The following is a 19,213-nucleotide window of genomic DNA, read 5'->3' as shown; positions in this document are numbered from 1 at the left end:
GGAACATTTAATCACAAGGTCTCTAAGAATAATTCATTGAATCTCTATATCAAAGTTCTTTCTTTTTATGATCAGAATCACACGTAGAGTTTATGCTCATTTGTTGTGCATAATAAACCGCTGCATAATAGACGTCCTTATGAGACGTATGTGGCACACATACCACTCTTGGTCACAAGACTGAATTAGAGCTCAGAATGGAGTATTTCTCTCCTCTGTGCATTCACAGATTCTATTGTACAGCGCAGCTGAACGAAGGTCCAAACCTCTGAGGGGGAAGGCTTAAAATATCAATTAAAGACAATAGTTCAACTCAACAATTTGAGTTGAGGAACAGTTATATGGAAACTTAAGAAATAAAAGAGCTGAGGCCAAATTTGGCTTCTTTGTGACCGTCTATAGAGCAAGTTATGGCGGATATGTAAGCTTTTATGAGGGACTGTGATCATGTTTTTTTCTTTGACTGGTTTTTAAATAACTGATCAATATCTAGAGAGTAGGGTGACTGATAGCGGACGTTATACCAATATGAAAATATTATTTACTGTATAATAAGTCTTTTTGACTTGTTTTAATGTAAAATATCTTAAAATCCTTACAAAAAGATAAATATATCTGAGAGAGTATTTTGTCTTTCTGCACTAGCAGCCTTTTCACTCATTTTCAGTATAAACTGATTAAAACAAGTTAAAAACACACTTATATCCAATCTTTGAATCATTATTATGTAGCATTTCTTCAAGTAAATGTGTCTTGTTTTAAGGATTTTTTAATGGTTTAGCTTGAAAAACTATTATAATTTATAATTTTTTTCTATGTATACACAACATTTACAAAACTGCTGGTAGAGTTTGGAACAAGAGCACTACCACTTTTTTAATCGGTTAAATATATTTTATTTCACACACACATATATATATAGCTATATATGCGTTTCATGAAAGCATTGTTTGCCAACTATGGTTGTGAGTTCCGTCCCTACCAACATAGTTCAATGATTTGCCGTTTCCTTAAACCATATTCCAACATTCGCAAACAGCATCGCAAACTTACATGGTTGGAACTATTGCTCTCAACCTGTAGTTAGAAGTATAGTTTCTTGTTAAATAACATGTGGACTTAAATAGATCATGCTCTTGGGCACAATAAGCAATCTAACATACAGTAAATTCTATATCTTTCATTCTGTTTAAATATATATATACATTTTAATCTATATATTTTAGCGTGTCAACACTACAATCAGGGCCGAATCTGAAAAGTGTGCATGTGCGTAAAATGCGCAAGGGAACTCCAGAGTATGACGTATGCGAGATCCTGTGATGAATCAATTATCAATAAAGCAAAATGACATGGAACAAAAACCGTGAAGTAGTCATTAGTTGCCGTGTTCGTTCCAGCAGCATCTCTGAGATCTCGAAAAGATTAATTAGCAGAAGTTATTCCTCTTCCACCTGCGTGTGAACTCTTTAACGACAGTCCTGTATTGTTAAACCAATGTGGTTCAAATGACAGAGGTGAGACCATGTTAACAGTTTCAGGAAACGGTCGTGACTAGTTGGTTATTTTCTCCAACGATGCATCGTTCTGTGGTTGTTAATCAGCGAATTACAATACATTATTGTACAAGAAATGCACCCCTGGTTGTTCTGTCTATCATTAAACTGCACCAGTGCTCACATATGCAGCAGTGATGCACAAAATGAAGCTGTGGTCCAGTATGCCCTTTCAGATCAAAGCATATGGGGAAAAAGAGCATATATTAAAGTTTAATCTCCCATGGAGCTGGAGATCGCATCGGAGCATTGCACACACTATTTAAGGTTGCAGTGTAGAATATGAGGGTGTTTGTATACATGATGCAAATGTATCAATTTAAACATTTTGTGCATGCTTGCTTTTTATTTGACCGTACAGTAGAAAGTAGGAGGTTTTCAAGAGGTTGTGTGGTAGTTTACAACTGCTGTAACAGAAAACAGTTTCTTGAGACAGAAGAAGACTTTCATCTATTGTTCTCATGTTGGCGATGGAGTGATAAGAGGCTTTCTGGTTCTCATAATCTCATTGTTGGCATTTGGGGTTCATGTTGAAGACTGTTAGCTTTCACCTTTAGTGGCTTTGACGTAAATGAAAGGCTGTTGGCTTCTTAAAAACAAAGACAAGCTCTTTGAAATAATAACTTCCTGTTTCTGTGGATGTCAGGACAAATCACAGGTGAAGCTCAGTTTTGTCATCTGTGTGAGCACCACTGCTATACCTGTTTGCAGTGGTCAAATACGTCCTTTGCAGTGAAAACGAGTGAAATACTGTCATCTTGTCTCCTCATTTACTATTTCCACCATGCATGTCTGTCTAGTGATGTAATTAGCTTAATTCTCTCATGGGAATAGACTTGATTGACATGAGTTATCTGCTGAAGAGTAATGCTTGTAAACCACCTCTCGTCGTCTGTAAAGCAGTCCAGTCGTTAATAATGTCAGGGTGAGCGTTGGGCCTAAGTGCACCATGGGATTGATTGGACATGCTGTTGACATGCTGACCACCAGCCAGCCGCAGGTTTTCAAGAAATTGTGTGCCAGTTTACAACTGCTTGAACAGGCAGCATTAGTTTCTTGAGACGTTCATTCTTAGTTTTCATTTTCTTAATGTAGGTGATGGAGTTAAATGATTCTATCTGGTTGTTGGCATTTGTCTCATTTTATGCTGCCTTCAGGGTTAATGTTCAAGACCTTTGAAGGCCTTGATGTAAACTAAAGGCTATTGGCTATTTAAAAACCAAGACAATCTCTTTAAAAGGTCAACTTCCTGTTTCAATGGGAACTTGTCTTTATCAAACTCTTGCATGAATGTGATCTTCTCAATGTGATCGAGTACTTTTGCCATTTGCATCTTTGAATAATTGAGGAAATATTGGTGTAGAAACTTTTTGAGAAACTCATCTTTTTCAAAGATGCAAATATTGTGCTGATTTTAAACTATTTTATGTTAGATTGTTTGGTTACACTTTATTTCGATGGTCCACTTTAGTCATTCTACTAACTATAAGTAACTTTGCAACTACATGTCAACTAGCAGTCATTAGAGTATTAGTAGACTGTCTGCTTAATATCTGCTAACACTTTATTGTGATGCTCTACCAATAGATTTTCTACTGACTATACTAACTTTTCAGCAACTTATTCTACTAACCTGAACCCTAACCTAACAGTTTACTAATACTCTAATGAGAGTTAGTTGACATGCAGTTGCAAAGTTACTTATAGTTAGTAGAATGTAAACCATTGAAATAAAGTGTAACTGATCTTTTTTCTTTACAATGAATACACCACCGTTCAAACGTTTGAGGTAGGTAAGATGTTATAAATGTTTTTGAAAGAAGTCTCTTATTCTCACCAAGACTCAAAAGTATAGCAAAAAATAGTAACATTGTGAAATGATTACAATTTAAAGTAACGGCTTTCTAATGTAATATATTGTAAAATCAAAGCTGAATTTTCAGCATCATTACTCCAGTCTTCAGTGTCACATGATCCTTCAGAAATCATTCTAATATGCCAATTTGCTGCTCAAGAAACATTTCTGATTATTATCAATGTTGAAAACAGTTGTGCTGCATGTCGAAACCGTAATATTTTGGCAGGATTCTGTGATTGATAGAAAAAAAATTCTTTACTGCCACTTTTGATCAATTTAATGCATCCTTTCTGAATAAAAGTATAAATTTCCTTTTAAAAAAAGAGCTTACTTACTCCAAATTTTTGAACTTTGGTGTATATGCATTTATATAACATACAATGAAAATCCTATGATCTGATCCTCTTAATACTGCTCCTTGATGAAAACATTGTTTTGCATACTCACTGTTCATTGTATTTTGGTTGCTAATTATGTGTGCAGATCCCGAGTCTCAAAGGAAACGGACGGTTCAGAATGTTCTGGATCTCAGACAGAACCTGGAGGAAACCATGTCCAGCCTGCGAGGAGCTACGCTCAGCCAGAGGTGAGAGAGAACCAGCGCATGTTTATGGCATGAAAAATCACAGCCAAACTAATTTACGAGGATGCAAACTGCTGCTTTTCAATGAACCATGGGAGAAAGCACCACAATGTTATTCGGAAACAATCTTCACACACATTTGTGCCACAAAGAGCATGAATATAAACAAGGCTTTATATTATACACAAACGATTACTTTTTCCACAACCATGCAGCCTCCCACGTCTTTTAGGAGAGTTTGCACTTCAGTCATTCAAACACCTGGCTGCCACATTCATAAATACACAATGAAACACTTTCCATCAACGAATATTAACAAACACACACAGAAATCAGCTGCTCTCCAGGCTTTACTGACTCAGATGTACAAACATGAATACACAACTATATACAGTATATATACAGTATATATGTACATGCAGTTAAACAGGTGTACAGATAAAAGCGGCCGATGAGTGTATGTATATATGTGTATGTGCATATGTACCTGTTCAACTGCTCATTAGCCCAAATATCTTATCAGCCAATCACATTGCAGCAGTTCAAGTATTTAGGCATGTAAACATGAAGACAGTCTGTTGAAACTGAATGGGGAAGAAATGTGATTTAAGTGACTTTGAATGTGGCATGGATGTTGGTGCCAGACAGGCTGGTCTGAGTATTTCAGAAATTGCTGATCTACTGGGATTTTCACACACAACCATCTCTAGAGTTTACAGAGAATGGTCATAAAAAGAGAAAATATCCAGTGAGTGTCAGTTCTGTGGGTGAAAATGTCTTGTTGATGCCAAAGGCCTGAGGAGAATGACCAGACTGGATCAGCTGATAGAAAGGCAACAGTAACTCAAATAAGCACTCGTTACAACCTAAGTCTGCAGAAGAGCATCTCTGAACGCAGAAGAGCATCTCTGAACGCAGAAGAGCATCTCTGAACACAGAAGAGCATCTCTGAACACAGAAGAGCATCTCTGAACACAGAAAAGCATCTCTGAACGCAGAAGATCATCTCTGAACGCAGAAGAGCATCTCTGAACGCAGAAGAGCATCTCTGAACGCAGAAGAGCATCTCTGAACCCAGAAGAGCATCTCTCTGAACGCAGAAGAGCATCTCTGAACCCAGAAGAGCATCTCTGAACCCAGAAGAGCATCTCTCTGAACGCAGAAGAGCATCTCTGAACGCAGAAGAGCATCTCTCTGAACACAGAAGAGCATCTCTGAACCCAGAAGAGCATCTCTGAACCCAGAAGAGTGTCTCTGAACGCAGAAGAGCATCTCTCTGAACACAGAAGAGCATCTCTGAACCCAGAAGAGCATCTCTGAACCCAGAAGATCATCTCTGAATGCAGAAGAGTGTCTCTGAACACAGAAGAGCATCTCTGAACACAGAAGAGCGTCTCTCTGAATGCAGAAGAGCATCTCTGAACACAGAAGATCATCTCTGAACCCAGAAGATCATCTCTGAATGCAGAAGAGCATCTCTGAACACAGAAGAGCATCTCTGAACACAGAAGAGCATCTCTGAACCCAGAAGAGCATCTCTCTGAACGCAGAAGAGCATCTCTGAACGCAGAAGAGCGTCTCTGAACGCAGAAGAGCATCTCTCTGAACACAGAAGAGCATCTCTGAACGCAGAAGATCATCTCTGAATGCAGAAGAGCATCTCTGAACCCAGAAGAGCGTCTCTCTGAACGCAGAAGAGCATCTCTGAACACAGAAGAGCATCTCTGAATGCAGAAGAGCATCTCTGAACACAGAAGAGCATCTCTGAACACAGAAGAGCATCTCTGAACACAGAAGAGCATCTCTGAACACAGAAGAGCATCTCTGAACACTCAACACATCCAACCTTGAATCAGATGATCTATAGCAGCAGAAGACACACACTGGTGTCACTCCTGTCATATAAAATAGTAAACTAAGGCTACGATTCACACAGACTGACCAAAACTGGACAATAGCAGATTGGAAAACGTTTCCTGGTCTGATGAGTCTGGATTTCTGCTGTGACATTCAAATGAGGGTCAGGATTTGGCGTGAACAACATGAAAGCATGGATCCTCCTGCCTTGTATCAACAGTTCAGGCTGCTGGTGGTGTGATGGTTTGTTATTATTTTCTTGGCACACTTTGAGCCCTTTAGTACCAATTGAGCATCATTTAAACGCCACAGCCGACCTGAGTGTTCTTGCTAACCATGTCCATCCCTTTATGACCACAGTGAACTCATCTCCTGATGGATACTTCCAGCAGAATAACGCACATGTCACAAAGCTCATATCATCTCAAACTGGTTTCTTGAACATGACAGTGAGTTCACTAAACTCAAATGACCTCCACAGTCACCAGATCTCAGTCTAATACAGCAGCTTTGAGATGTGCTGGAACTGATTCATATCATGGATGTGCAGACAAATCTGCAGAATCTGCATGATGCTCTCATGACAATATGGACCAAAATCTCTGAGGAATCCATAACCTTGTTGAATCTATGCCATGAAGAATTAAGGCAGTTCTGACGGCAAAAGATATACATTCATATTCAAGTGACAGAGTAAGCTAGAGAGAAGCTAAGGACAGCTCTGTGCTTGATCCTGATGAATGTATTCTCCTTCCCCAAAGGTGTGCTAGATGTGCTTAGCATAGCAATTGTGCTAACTTTTATCTCAGTTTTGCCCCGAGATATCTCAGCCTGTCCTTTCTTCTAACATCAAACATTTCCCTGCAGGATTACTATTCTCTACCCTACTAAGTTTCTGAGTAGAACATTTTTGTAGTATATAAGCATGATTTCTAGACCTGCAGCTAATGTACCCTCCATTTTAACAGCAGCACTTGTATAAGACTGATGATCTTCCAAAGACTTGATGGCGCAGGCGTAAAAATGATTCATACTAGATCAGCCAGACTCAACCCACAGATTCACAGCCACGCTAATGTAAGTGTGTATAAAGCCCTGGGCTAGTGAGCTGTTCTGTAACATGATGCTTCTGTTATCCTTTAAGACATGGAGATTCATGGACTAAATCAACTCAAGATGACTCAAAATAGAGGTGCAGTGTTTGATTTTTCATGTCTATTCACATCATACACCTGTTGCACTAGAGTACACCTGGAGTCTGTTATTGTCAAGATGCACTTGAATGGGAAAATGTGATTAATTACTGAACCACATGGACGCTTTTAAGTTCTCATATGCTTTTTTTGTTTAGGAAAACAGCTTGTCATGTGTTTACTTTTGCAAACAAGCCTTTTATCAATTCAGAATGTTTTGGTAATAACATGTGATGAGTTTTTAATCAAAACCAGCAAAATGTTTAGTAGTATTCTGTAATAGCATAATGATTATTACTAATTTTTATGGTTAGTGATTTGATCAAACTCTTAAACTATATAATAGTAATAATATTATAATTGTACATTACAATATTAAACTAATACTAAGTGCATTTGTACTGGTGCTACAGATATAATTGGCACATCAAAATGTGATAAAATTGTACAAAGACAGACCTAGATCAGACAGATCTTGCACCCAGCGCAATTGACTTTGTACTCCGACGCATGTGTCATTCCTATTTTGCACCCGACGCACAGTGGAGACTGTTCCCTCCACAGGCGCACGTCAGTAAATTAGGGAATGAACTTGCGCTCCTGGGGGCGGTTCAGTGAAAAGAGGAGGCATGTTCCGGCGCAAACGTTCCCTGGTGCTATTTTGCAGTTTCAGAAAACAATTCCGCAACAGACCAGGAGAAACCTAGTCTAAAGTCAGTGGCGCGTTTTCAGTGGCGCGTTCAGATGCTATTTTAAGGGCGCATGCTTGGCCATAATGTAGCGTGTGCACAACGCACATACACTTTGGTTCTCTCATCTACACAGATGCAGCAATTAAAATTTTTGCAAACCATACATAATTACAAGGAAAAATATTCCACACGAGGGAAATCATTGTGGTGTCCAATGAAGATGTGAAAAAATAGGCATAAATCTAGCTTACACATTTACCCAAATAATTATACGCCTGTTTAACCGAAGCTTATTTGGGTGGGTTTCTCCATCCCCATACAATGTCACTTCTCTGTCTTTTATGGCCCTGACAAGAACGTCGGTCTCCTCGGCTGTGAACCGCTCCTGGCTAATCCGCCGTTATAATAGGAATCCGCCATGGAACAAGCGCGCCTGCTCTTAAAGGGAATGTGAGATGATGCTCTGATTGGTTTATTTCACGTTACACCCAAACCACACCTATGAATAATGAAGCTACTTCAGACCAACCCATTTTAGATTTGCGTCGGGCGCAAGAGTCATTTATCCCGCCGGTGTAATAGCAACAGCGCCCAAGACCCGCCCACAAAGTTACTTGTGTTTCGCGCTTGATACTTACGTTTCAGATCGTTAAAATAGGGCCCCTAGTGACCAGCTCATCATGAAGACTTGGAAGTAAACACTTGTACATTCCTAGTAACGTCCTAACAATTGCATAACAATGCATTTGCAACCTCTCACAATGCTATGGCCTTGTGGTGGTCACTTTTGCATGTGCAAACAGACTTTTTCCAGACAATGTAAAAGAGTAGTTTAAGTCTGATCTTGCCCTTACTGTGCTTGTTGATTTTAGTAATGAGAAGAACTCTATAAATAGTCTTGCCACACAGTGCACGACTTGGAGAGAGCAGGAACTTTGCTTTGGCTTCAAGTAGGATGTGATGTGGCACTGAAAGAGAATGGAAAAGCAGGTCATGAGGTTTGGGAGTGGCTGGGCCGTCAGTTCGGCCAATGCAGTGAAATAAGGCGGTATGTGTGTTATTTTCAGTTGTTTTTTGAAAGTACAGAGAAATAAAACATTTATTCTGACTAGAAACTCCATACAGTCCTTTATCTCCAGTCCAGGTTTTCTGCTATAATGCCAGATTAAAGGTTTGAAAATGTAGAAATTTAGACATAAGCATTAGTATTTTAATTTTACATAGATATTATCATTAATATTAAATGCTCAATTTGTATTTTTAATTACTACTTGAAAGCCATATTGATCATATCATCATAATATAATTTTATTGGACAAATTGTGCAGACCTACAATTGTGCAGACCTACAGAAGCACAGCAAACCTGAAACAATTTTTTTTAAAGCATTTTAAAAACTTTTATTAGAAAAATCGCAATTAAAAACATTTTAAACAATATTAAAGTTGGCATGAAATGGAAGTTTTGATCGTCTTTTCTTCCCTATTGTGGCATATATGTGAGTAAAACAGCTTCTGAAACAAGACCATATGTAGGGCGGGGCTTGATTTTGTCTGTGGGGAATTGATTGGATGGTTGTGGTTTGCTATTGGTGGATCTCATGTGAGTGACAGGTTGCCCCGCCCTCGTCATCAGAGAAAGAGAAGAGATGTTGCTGCAAGAGGAAGGGGAAGTTATTTTAATCAAAGATTATGACGGCACAATAAAATAATGATGTGCACGAAAAAACTATTTGTAGTAAATCCTGCAATATTCCATAAAACACAAGTACTGTAAGTTTTGATTTCATGGTGACTTTAAACCAAGTGACCCACCTGTAAGAATAACATGCCAAACTAACAGCCCTGGGTAACACTAACCGAATAACCCAATGCCAACATGTTTGTGTGCATTTTCTCCCTTCATGGCATCAAATATTTCAAAGCACTAGTGCATTTCTGGTATTTCGCAGCTGTCTGATGAAGAGAAGTGGGTAAAAATAGCTACTCAGTGTTTATGTGGTGGAGGAAGCTGGTATATTATTCATATGAGCTGGTGCATCTGGTTATGCAATCTGCAACCTCAACAGATGAAGATGATCATGCATCCTTTTCTTTAGTAGGTCATGAGTTCCTGTGGCCTTCATCGCATCCCACAACCCTATTATGTTGTGTTTTAAATGCATCAGTAACCCTCTCTTTCCATCTACAGTTGTTTGGACAGCAGCGTGTGCTACGACAGTGATGAAACCAACGCTCGCAGCATCTCCAGCCTCTCCAACCGTTCCTCGCCTCTCTCCTGGCGCCACGGCCAGTCCAGTCCTCGTCTGCAAGCCGGAGATGCCCCTTCCTCAACCGGATCCAGCTATCTGTCGGGAACCAAAGCCTCGTCCCAATACACCTCTCAAACGATGCCCGCTCGCTGCTCCAGCCGCCTCAGCCACACGGCACGCAGCGAGTTCATCGAAGGAGATAGCGACCTCAAGTCCGGCTACCTCAGTGATTCTGATGTACTTTGCAAGAGCCTTAATGACGACGACGATGACAATCTGGCCAATGGGTGAGTGTCTGCATGTGTTTGTTTGCTAAATATTCTCAGCCTGTCAACTTGAAAAAGATTAGGCCAATGGAAGACTTTATGAAGAGGATCGTAATGTCTGATTTGAAGTATTCATAAGAGCTACTCGAATGTCAAGAATGGGACCAGGAGACGCAGTACGGCTGTTAACCTGCCATGTAAGTACACTAGATTAAAAAGGCAACAGTGAGTAGCGCATCAAAGAGGGTCATGCTAATTATCCACAGTACCAGAGAGACCTGCAGGGATGCTGGGAATGACGAAGCCCTCCTGGTTCTGCCGCAGCTTCGTAACATTAATACAGGGGGTTCAGACTTTTGTACAGGACACTCGAAAATGCAGAAAAGTTACAAAGTTAAAGTTTGTAATGTTGTAAATGTCTTTACTGTCACTTTTGATCAATTTAACGCCTATCCTTGCTGAATAAAAGTATTAATTTCTTCAACAACGAAAAAAAATAAAACTTTTCACATTGAGGTGAAGGTAGTTTCTAGTCTTCAAAATCTGCAGATAGTGCTGGAGTTTCTGGTGAATTTAGTGTTTAAATCACATTGTTTTATATTTCTATTTTTAAATTAGATTTCAAATGTCATTTAGTTGTGGCTAGATTAACACAAATATGAAACAGACACCATATATACTCTGGATAGTGGACATGTGCTGTCCATCTAAATGGAGTGGTCACATATATCACAGTGCTTGGCTTTTAATGACATCTTATGCAACCGTATCTTTACACATAACAATCCATGTTTTTTGTCATTTTGGGTCTCGTCAACATTCACTAAGGTCAATGCAAGTTGATTGTAGCCTATAGTAACATTGTTAATTTTTGCGGTTGTAAAAATAATAAATACACAGTTTGCTGTTCATTAGTAGTTTGATAGCTAGCAGCTTTGCAGATAGCAAGATTGCACACCAAAATAATAGCAAGTAGGCATTTAGCAGACGCTTTTATCCAGTGATTTGCAGCTCAGTGACAATCCCTCTGGAGCAATTCCAGTTTAAGCGTCTTGCTCAAGGGCGCAATGGTGCTGGCTTGAACTAGCAACCTTACACTTTCTGGCCCTTTGAATTTTACCCTTTGAAGCCAAACCTTTTCTGTGCAGCTCTAACAGCGATTTGCAGCATTCATATATAACAGCCAAGTCACCATTTGTGTCTTTTTGCAAAGTCAAGCCATCTGTCAGGTCTCGATTTCATTATAATCATTATAATTTGCATGCCATCGGAGTGACCTTGTGTTCCTCTTGGACTCGATCCGCACTCAGCCGCAGGGAGTTTGATCTCAGGAAGATTTGACTTCTTTACTGGCCTCGATCGTCTTTCTAATTCCTCTATCTGCTCTTTTTCTACTGAGAGTTTTAAATTATCATCACAGCTCATTGCTCGGTCACACCCCCCCAAATTCACACGTTGCACGTGTATTGAGATGATGAAATCCAGGCCAGTTCTCCTGGGCGTGAATCTGGGCTTTATCTGGGAAGCTCATGCAGAGGGATTTAGAGAATGCCGCATGGCGGTGGGGTGATCAAACCCAGCCCTCGTTCTCACTCTCTACTATAGAGAGAGAGAGACTTGCATAAAGAAGAACAGGCCTTAACAATACGGATGGTCAGAGACAGTTTTGGGTCAGTTGAAGGATCTATCACTTACATTATTGGGCCAGTCTTGCAAATGCAAGCATTTATATTTTTGTCAAATTGTGCTGATTACATTTTTTTTTTTTTATTCAATTTTTTTTTGCTGCTTGTTCAGTTTGCTTACTTAAAATGAGCTAAAGTAACACAATTGGGTAACACTTTAGAATACTGTTCCTTCATTAATGAATAACTACACAGGAACAAATGAGTAATGCATTAGTAACACTCTAGTAACTACTATTAACTAACAAGAAACTCTGATTAACGAATTAGTAAGTAATAGCGCTCAGTCGGATGTGGTAGTTCACTATTAGCTAATCAATAACTACTATTTTTCATACCTCACTGAAGACTATAAGAACTACTATATACAGGTTCATAAATATTTATAATGCACAATGTTTAATATAAGGTAATGGTAGCCCATTAGTAATGAATCAAGTGTTACTACATCATTCTAAAGGAACTACTAATAATTTGGATCAGTATTCTAAAGTGAAAAACATGATAACAACCTAATATTGACTGAAGTCATTGTAAGCTTTAAAGGCTTTTGTAAGGTTTTGGATAGTAATGACTCAAGTGTTACTACATATTTCTAAAGGAACTACTAATTATTTGGATCAGTATTCTAAAGTGAAGATCATGGGAACACACTAGTAATGACTAAAGTGTTACCAAAGCCATTGGAAGGAATTGCTATTCAAAATCTTACAAAAATCTCAAAAGCTTACAATGACTTCAGTCAATATTAGGTAGTTATCATGTTTTTCACTTTAGAATACTGATCCAAATAATTATTAGTTCCTTTTGAATGATGTAGTAATACTTGAGTCATTACTAGTGGGTTACCATTACCTTTTATTATAAATTATGCATTATTCATGTTAATTATGAACCTGTAGATAGTAGTTCTCTGGGAGGTATGAAAAAAAATAGTAGTTATTGATTAGCTAATAGTGAACTACTACATTCATCTGAGCGCTATTACTTACTAATTTGTTAATCAGAGTTTCTTGTTAGTTAATAGTAGTTACTAGAATGTTAATAATTCGTTACTAGTTTGTTCCTGTGTAATTATTCATTAATGAAGGAACAGTATTCTAAAGTGTTACCCACAATTGCAAACATTTCATTACAACTGCAAAAAATGCTTTTCTTACTTAGAATTTTTGTCTTGTTTCCAGTCCAAATATCTAAAAGTTCTTAAATCAGGATGCATTTACTAGATGAGTAAAATGACATAAGATATTACGTCCTGTTTTCCGGGGGAATTAAACAAAATTAAGCGAGTTGATGCTTAAAAAAAGCAAAGTTATCTGCCAGTGGGGTAAGAAAAATAATCTTAATTCAAACAGAAACAAGATTATTTTTCTTACCCCATTGGCAGATCATTTTGCTTTTTTAAAGCAAAAACTCAGTTAATTTTTATTTATTTCCCCAGAAAACAAGTCTTAATATCTTATGTCATTTTACTCATCTAGTAATGCATCTTTATTTAAGTATTGTTAGATATTTGGACTGGAAACAAGACAAAAATACTAAGTAAGAGAAGCATTTAACTTAATTTCATTGTGTTGGGACTACATTAATCATTTTTGTTGCATTAACTGAAACTGCATGGGTGGATTTTTAGTTCTCGGCATTTTCGAGTAAAGGGAAATGTTAGTGTTTAATGTTCAGTTATCTTGGAGTTTCTATTGTTGAAGTGTTTGTGGTCACTCACCATAGAGTGCAAGGTGAATTTTAACATTACAAACTTTTTGAAAATATGAAGCACTGCGAACAGCATATTCGAAATAAAAACTATGAAGAAATATAAAACTACGTATTTAAAAATGTTTACAATTTTTTTTACAAATGTTATAAAAATATAAACAATATATTTTACGTTTTTTACAAAATATGCGTTTATATTGAAATATTGAAATATTTTGAGAGCGTAGGGAGATCGACTTTATTACATCATTCGCAGTGCTTCATGGGAGTGGGCGGGGCTAAAGAGATCTATTGGCGTATTTTGTTTGTTTCGACTCTCTGATTGGTGGAATTTTCCGCACAGCATCATGGGTAATGTAGTTTTCACCAGGAATTCCACTGTTAAACACGGTTGTTTTAAAACTAAGTTGAAATAATGAGGACTGACAGCTTTAGCAGAAGCAAATATCATTGATTAACAATCTCGTAGCTCACAATAGGTCTGTCTTTAAAGATTTGTAAGTCATTGTTAAAAATTAATTTCCATGTAGGGAAAATGAATGGAGTTTTTACTTCTGGAACCTCACTGTTCACTGTGCTGAATGAAGAGTGGGACTTGTGGTGAGGTTGTGGGATGGTTATATGTTGACTACGGTAATTGTTGCATCATTCAATGAACATAAATGTGCGAATGTCAGTGCTGTGGCAAACTAAACGTGTGTTAAAAATTACGGTAATGTAAGTAAAAAGTACTTAGTAATGTAAGTATTTATTTACTTTATAGTTGGTTTAAATCAATGAATTTAAGTTCAAACTACAAAACTATAGGACAAAATAATCAGATCAAACTATTTGTTTAGTTGAAAAGGTTTAATTCAATTGCATGGTAAGTTTTCCTGCATTTAATTAAGATTGTTACGTGTTTTTTCATCTTTTAAGTTTTGTAATGCAGGCCTTTAGTTGTTTTGTTTTGTTCCTGTTGACAGCTAGTGGCATATTGGTGATTTGTGCAGAAGAATTGCACAAGTTAATTCAGGGAAGATGAGTCTGAATCTGGTAACCATGGAGATGAGCTGATGAGAGCTAAAGTTTTCCCTCGCAGATGCTTTAGTCTTCCTTGATCGATTCCATGTTCTTGAGCGATAGTGTTTCGAGTGTGCATGTGATGTTAATACCACAGTGCTTTTGATTTGTAATATGTAGTGAATGAGTACTATATTGATATACTGTATAAAGACAGTAGAAGGGCTGTGATTAGTTTTGAGATGTGTCATTTAAACTGGACAGAACAACACAGCATAGCACATATATCTGGAGGAGCTAAGCTGGAAGATGACAAAATATTAGCTTTTGCAAGCTTAAGTAGTTGAGCTAAGTAATGTTTTTTGATGCCAACTGCTGATGGGCTGCAGTTTGGACTCAGTTTACAAATATAGACAAAAAGCTAAGTCTGAAGTTAGACAAATATTGTGTATTGATTGTGTCTGGCCCGAGGCTGTAGCTCCTGTGTCTGTTACCATGTGCTCCGGCGCGGTGTATTACTGTGTCCCCTGAGACTCACCCGTTCTGTTCCCATTCACGGTCAAACCCATCCTCAATCTTTAATGCTAATGCAAAGGGATTCACAAGTGCTGTGTTTTGTTATAGTTGTCTTTAGGACCAGCGGCATATTTTTAGCATCATTAAGATTGTGACATTACTTTCTTGACAATGAAACATTTTCCCCTAAAATTCTCATTACAGTCATGAAAAATAAGGTAACACTTTATTTTACGGTGTCCTTGTTACATATGTAACATGTACTTACCGTAATAATAACAATAAATTATGCATAATTACATGCAACTAACCCTCAACCAAATCCTAATCCTACCCTAACCCTATAGTAAATACATGTAGTTGCTTAATATTACTCAGTACTTAAATATATAATTACACTGTAACAATGACACCTTAAAATAGTGTAACCAAAAATAATATTATAATAAATAATATAATACATAATATGAAATAATATAATAAATAATATTATATCATATTATATATTATGTTATGTTATGTTATATACTATTTGTGTATGTATGTATATATCAAATATAATGATATATAATATGAATAATATAAAATAATACTATATTAAGTTATGTTGTATGTTGTTATGTTATGTTATATATTATTTTTGTATGTATATATATATATAAAATATAATGATATATATAAATTGTATATTATATTATTTGTGTGTGTGTATATATATATATATATATATATATATATAAATAATTTAATGTATAAAATAATATAATAAATAATATTATATAATGTTATATTATATTATATATTATTTGTCTATATTAAAAATAGCATATATATATATATATATATATATATATATATAATATACACTATTTTTAATATGTAGTTAATAAAGTTTAAAAAAAATTGTACATGGCTGAAAAAAAGTAAAACATTCAGATGCAATTCACTAATATTATTGGATTATTCATTTGAGGGTGATTTTGTTTTTTATGACATTGATACTTGCACATTTGGACACAATGTAAATAAAGATGATGAAGGTTACTGTAACCTCTGTTGTATTAGCTCATCTTCGAGGCTCTAAGTGCCATTCCATGTTCTCGTCTCCATATGTCCCTGTGCCTCTGATATCACGCTCTCATGTTTCACCCTAAAGCTCGACCATTTCCATAAAAGGACGTTTTCACAATGACTCAGAAACATCTGAGATTGTGAAGTACTGAGATTCTAGTCTCCTAAAGAAACACATGGTTGGGTTACAGTGTCAATTATGGTCAGTGCTCTCTGGGATGCTGGATGCAGGGTGAGCGGTTTGGGCTTGACCTGAATACATCTGTATCTGCCGCCTTCCTCCAACATTTCAAGATCCATCGATCCAAATGCAGCTTTATTGAGACAATCCAGAATCGTGATCCATATAACAGGCAAAAGGGCAAACAATCCAATTGAGCAACAGGGCAGCAAACAAACAAGAAACAAGAAACAGGAACACTCAGAAATGCAGTGTAACAACATACAAGACTTTGCAAAGAATGACTGGAAACACAGGACTTAGGGCCTGTTTACACGTCACCGTTTTCACCTAAAAAACTTTTTTATGCGTTTTGGCCGTTCATTTACACAACAATGCCATTTTGGGTGCCTGGAAACGCAAACTTTTGAAAATGAGTTTCAAAGTGCAAGTTTTGACAACAAAAACGTGAATCTCTGAAAATGATGACGTCATGCACAAATGCTGTAATCTGCTGACAGGCCATTAGATGGCGATAAAACACTATATAAATTGAACACGTTACGTGTTCAATCTATAGTGTTTTATCGCCATCTAATGGCCTGGCAGCAGATTACAGCGTTTTTAGTCGTTTTCGCGGATCCGTGTGAATAGGGATTGCTTGGACAACGGTGTCGTCTACGCGGAGAACTCAAGGGAAAAACTTCACAGTAGAAACATTGAAAAAGGAATTGTATAAGTAGATTTTTACTGCGAGTAGTGTTTTCTCATGTAGGTGGTTGCTGGGGTGTTGCTATGTGTTGCTGTTGTTGCTAGGGTGGTTGTTTACAGGCTTGTGTCCTTCCACCATTTTTTTTTTCTTCACAATTTTTTTCTTCCACCAGGTATATATATATATTTTTTACATTTTTTTTGTAAATAAAACAGTGATTACTGAAGTACTGTATGTTTTGCAAGAAAATACTATTTCAATCTTTCTACTTCAAAACGTAATGTTTAATTAAACGTGCTGCTACTTTGTAATTATTTGTGAAAATTGTTTGAAAGGAAAGCATATCTGGTGATGCACACACAGTACGGTGGCAATGGTGTGTTTCCTCCCAGTAATCCCTCCTCCCGTCCCTCTCCATCTTTCTCTGTGTTGCAACGCATGGGTCGTGATGTGTTGTCATAGTAACCCCCATCAGCCTGACTCTGTGTGACCCAGTGAAACATGGTGTGTCAGTATATTAGCGCGCGTGTGTGTGTGTGTGTGTGTGTGACTGCGGATGGAAAATGGCTGCATATTACAATGCAGGGCTGGAGTGAGAGGCTAATGAATGGATGTGTGCCATTGATTCTCTATGTGTTAGTAATCATTTCAGCATTCGTTTTCTTCCTGTGTCCTTTCAGGCAGGGTTTTCACGAGATTGGATACACAGTGCAAATCACATCAGAGAAGTTATTTTGCACATTTAGAAACTGCATTGAGGTTGTAGTAGCATGCATGATTATTAGAGTGAGGCTTATGTAAGGAATGTGGGTTTGCTGATGGTTTATTCTAAAAATAATTTTAAGTGAAAACTGTATGCTATCTCATCACAAAATTGTATTTAGAAAGACTGTACATGTAGGTTTAGTATAAAATACTGTAAAAATCGTTTTTGTTTTTAATAAAATGATATAAAAGTATAAATTACCACATACTACATACTTTATGAAACATTTTTTTAAATGTATGTTATTAAATAAAATATATAAAATTACATTTAACAAGGCAATGCATGTCATAATACAATTTTAACATATTTATTTTAATTATAACAACAATAGAATAATATCTCTCTAAAAGTAAAAAAGTATGGATCACTTTATAATATATGAAAAAAGAAATATTATTTAAATGTTTATTTATCAAGACTATGCATGGCATAGTAAAATATACAAATATTTATAATAATGATGATACTATTAGAACAATATTTCTTTAAAATAAAAAAGTATGAATCACTTAATAATTTATGAAAAAATATATTTGTTTAATTTTATTATAATAATGATGATGATAAAAAATAATATAAAATGAATCATAATTTATGAAAAAATATATTTACAGTATGTTTAATTGGATTATTTAAATGTATATATTACAATACATGCATTTTTTTGGTAAAATCATCGATCATGATATTTTCGATGAGGAAAAGAGCGTTTGAAGATATCTTCGCTCATCACATGTAAAGAGTTTCTTTTTGTGCTAATAGTTATGTTCATTTGAGCATTTGTGTTGTTTAGTTTAGTGTTGTGTATTACCCTGACAGTGTTTTACTTTTGTATGTGTGTAACATTTTAGAATATCAAACTTTTTAATTTTTTGTAGTTCAAACTTGGTTTATTGACAATTTAACCATTTTGAGCTTGAATAGTCCACAGTATTACAAGCCATTCTGAAATTTTAACTTTAACTTCCAGCAAGGATCTCAGCATTTTATGCAATTTGTGCTTACAGTAGGTGTGAGGTTTTCGTGTAATTCAAGGCCTCGTTCCAAATACGTTTTCACAGGATGCAATCCATTGACCACAAGAGGAAGGGTGACCAGTCTAGATCTCCGAGCATGTGGACATCAGCTGTCCTACAGACAAATAAACACACACACATCTGGAGAGGTGTCTGGGGTCGTGAGGGATATTATTCTAGGACTCCCATTACATACACAAGCTCTATGTGTGGTCAGGCTGAATGCTCTTCTGCATGAGTGTGTGACGGGGTCCTGCTTCACATGCTGTGACCCCTGCTGGAAATACACTGGAACTGCAGACGTCTGCGG

The 19,213-nt window shown here is 36.8% G+C and overlaps 1 protein-coding gene across 2 annotated transcripts in view; it reads left to right on the top strand.

Annotated features, from left to right (window-relative positions):
• Nucleotides 1-19,213, top strand: part of nav1b (neuron navigator 1b) — a 70,361-nt gene that overhangs the window by 2,463 nt on the left and 48,685 nt on the right. For both annotated transcript variants that reach the window (XM_084129609.1, XM_084129608.1), the window contains exons 2-3: nt 3,898-4,000; nt 9,930-10,277. In XM_084129609.1, the coding sequence (XP_083985735.1) occupies nt 3,898-4,000; nt 9,930-10,277 (451 nt within the window). The remainder of the gene's footprint in view (nt 1-3,897; nt 4,001-9,929; nt 10,278-19,213) is intronic.

This window comes from Abramis brama (assembly GCF_963993115.1).
Source record: "Abramis brama genome assembly, chromosome: 11".
NCBI lineage: Eukaryota > Metazoa > Chordata > Actinopteri > Cypriniformes > Leuciscidae > Abramis > Abramis brama.
The sequence above is the reverse complement of the archived record's forward strand: the minus strand, read 5'-3'. Positions and strand labels throughout refer to the sequence as shown.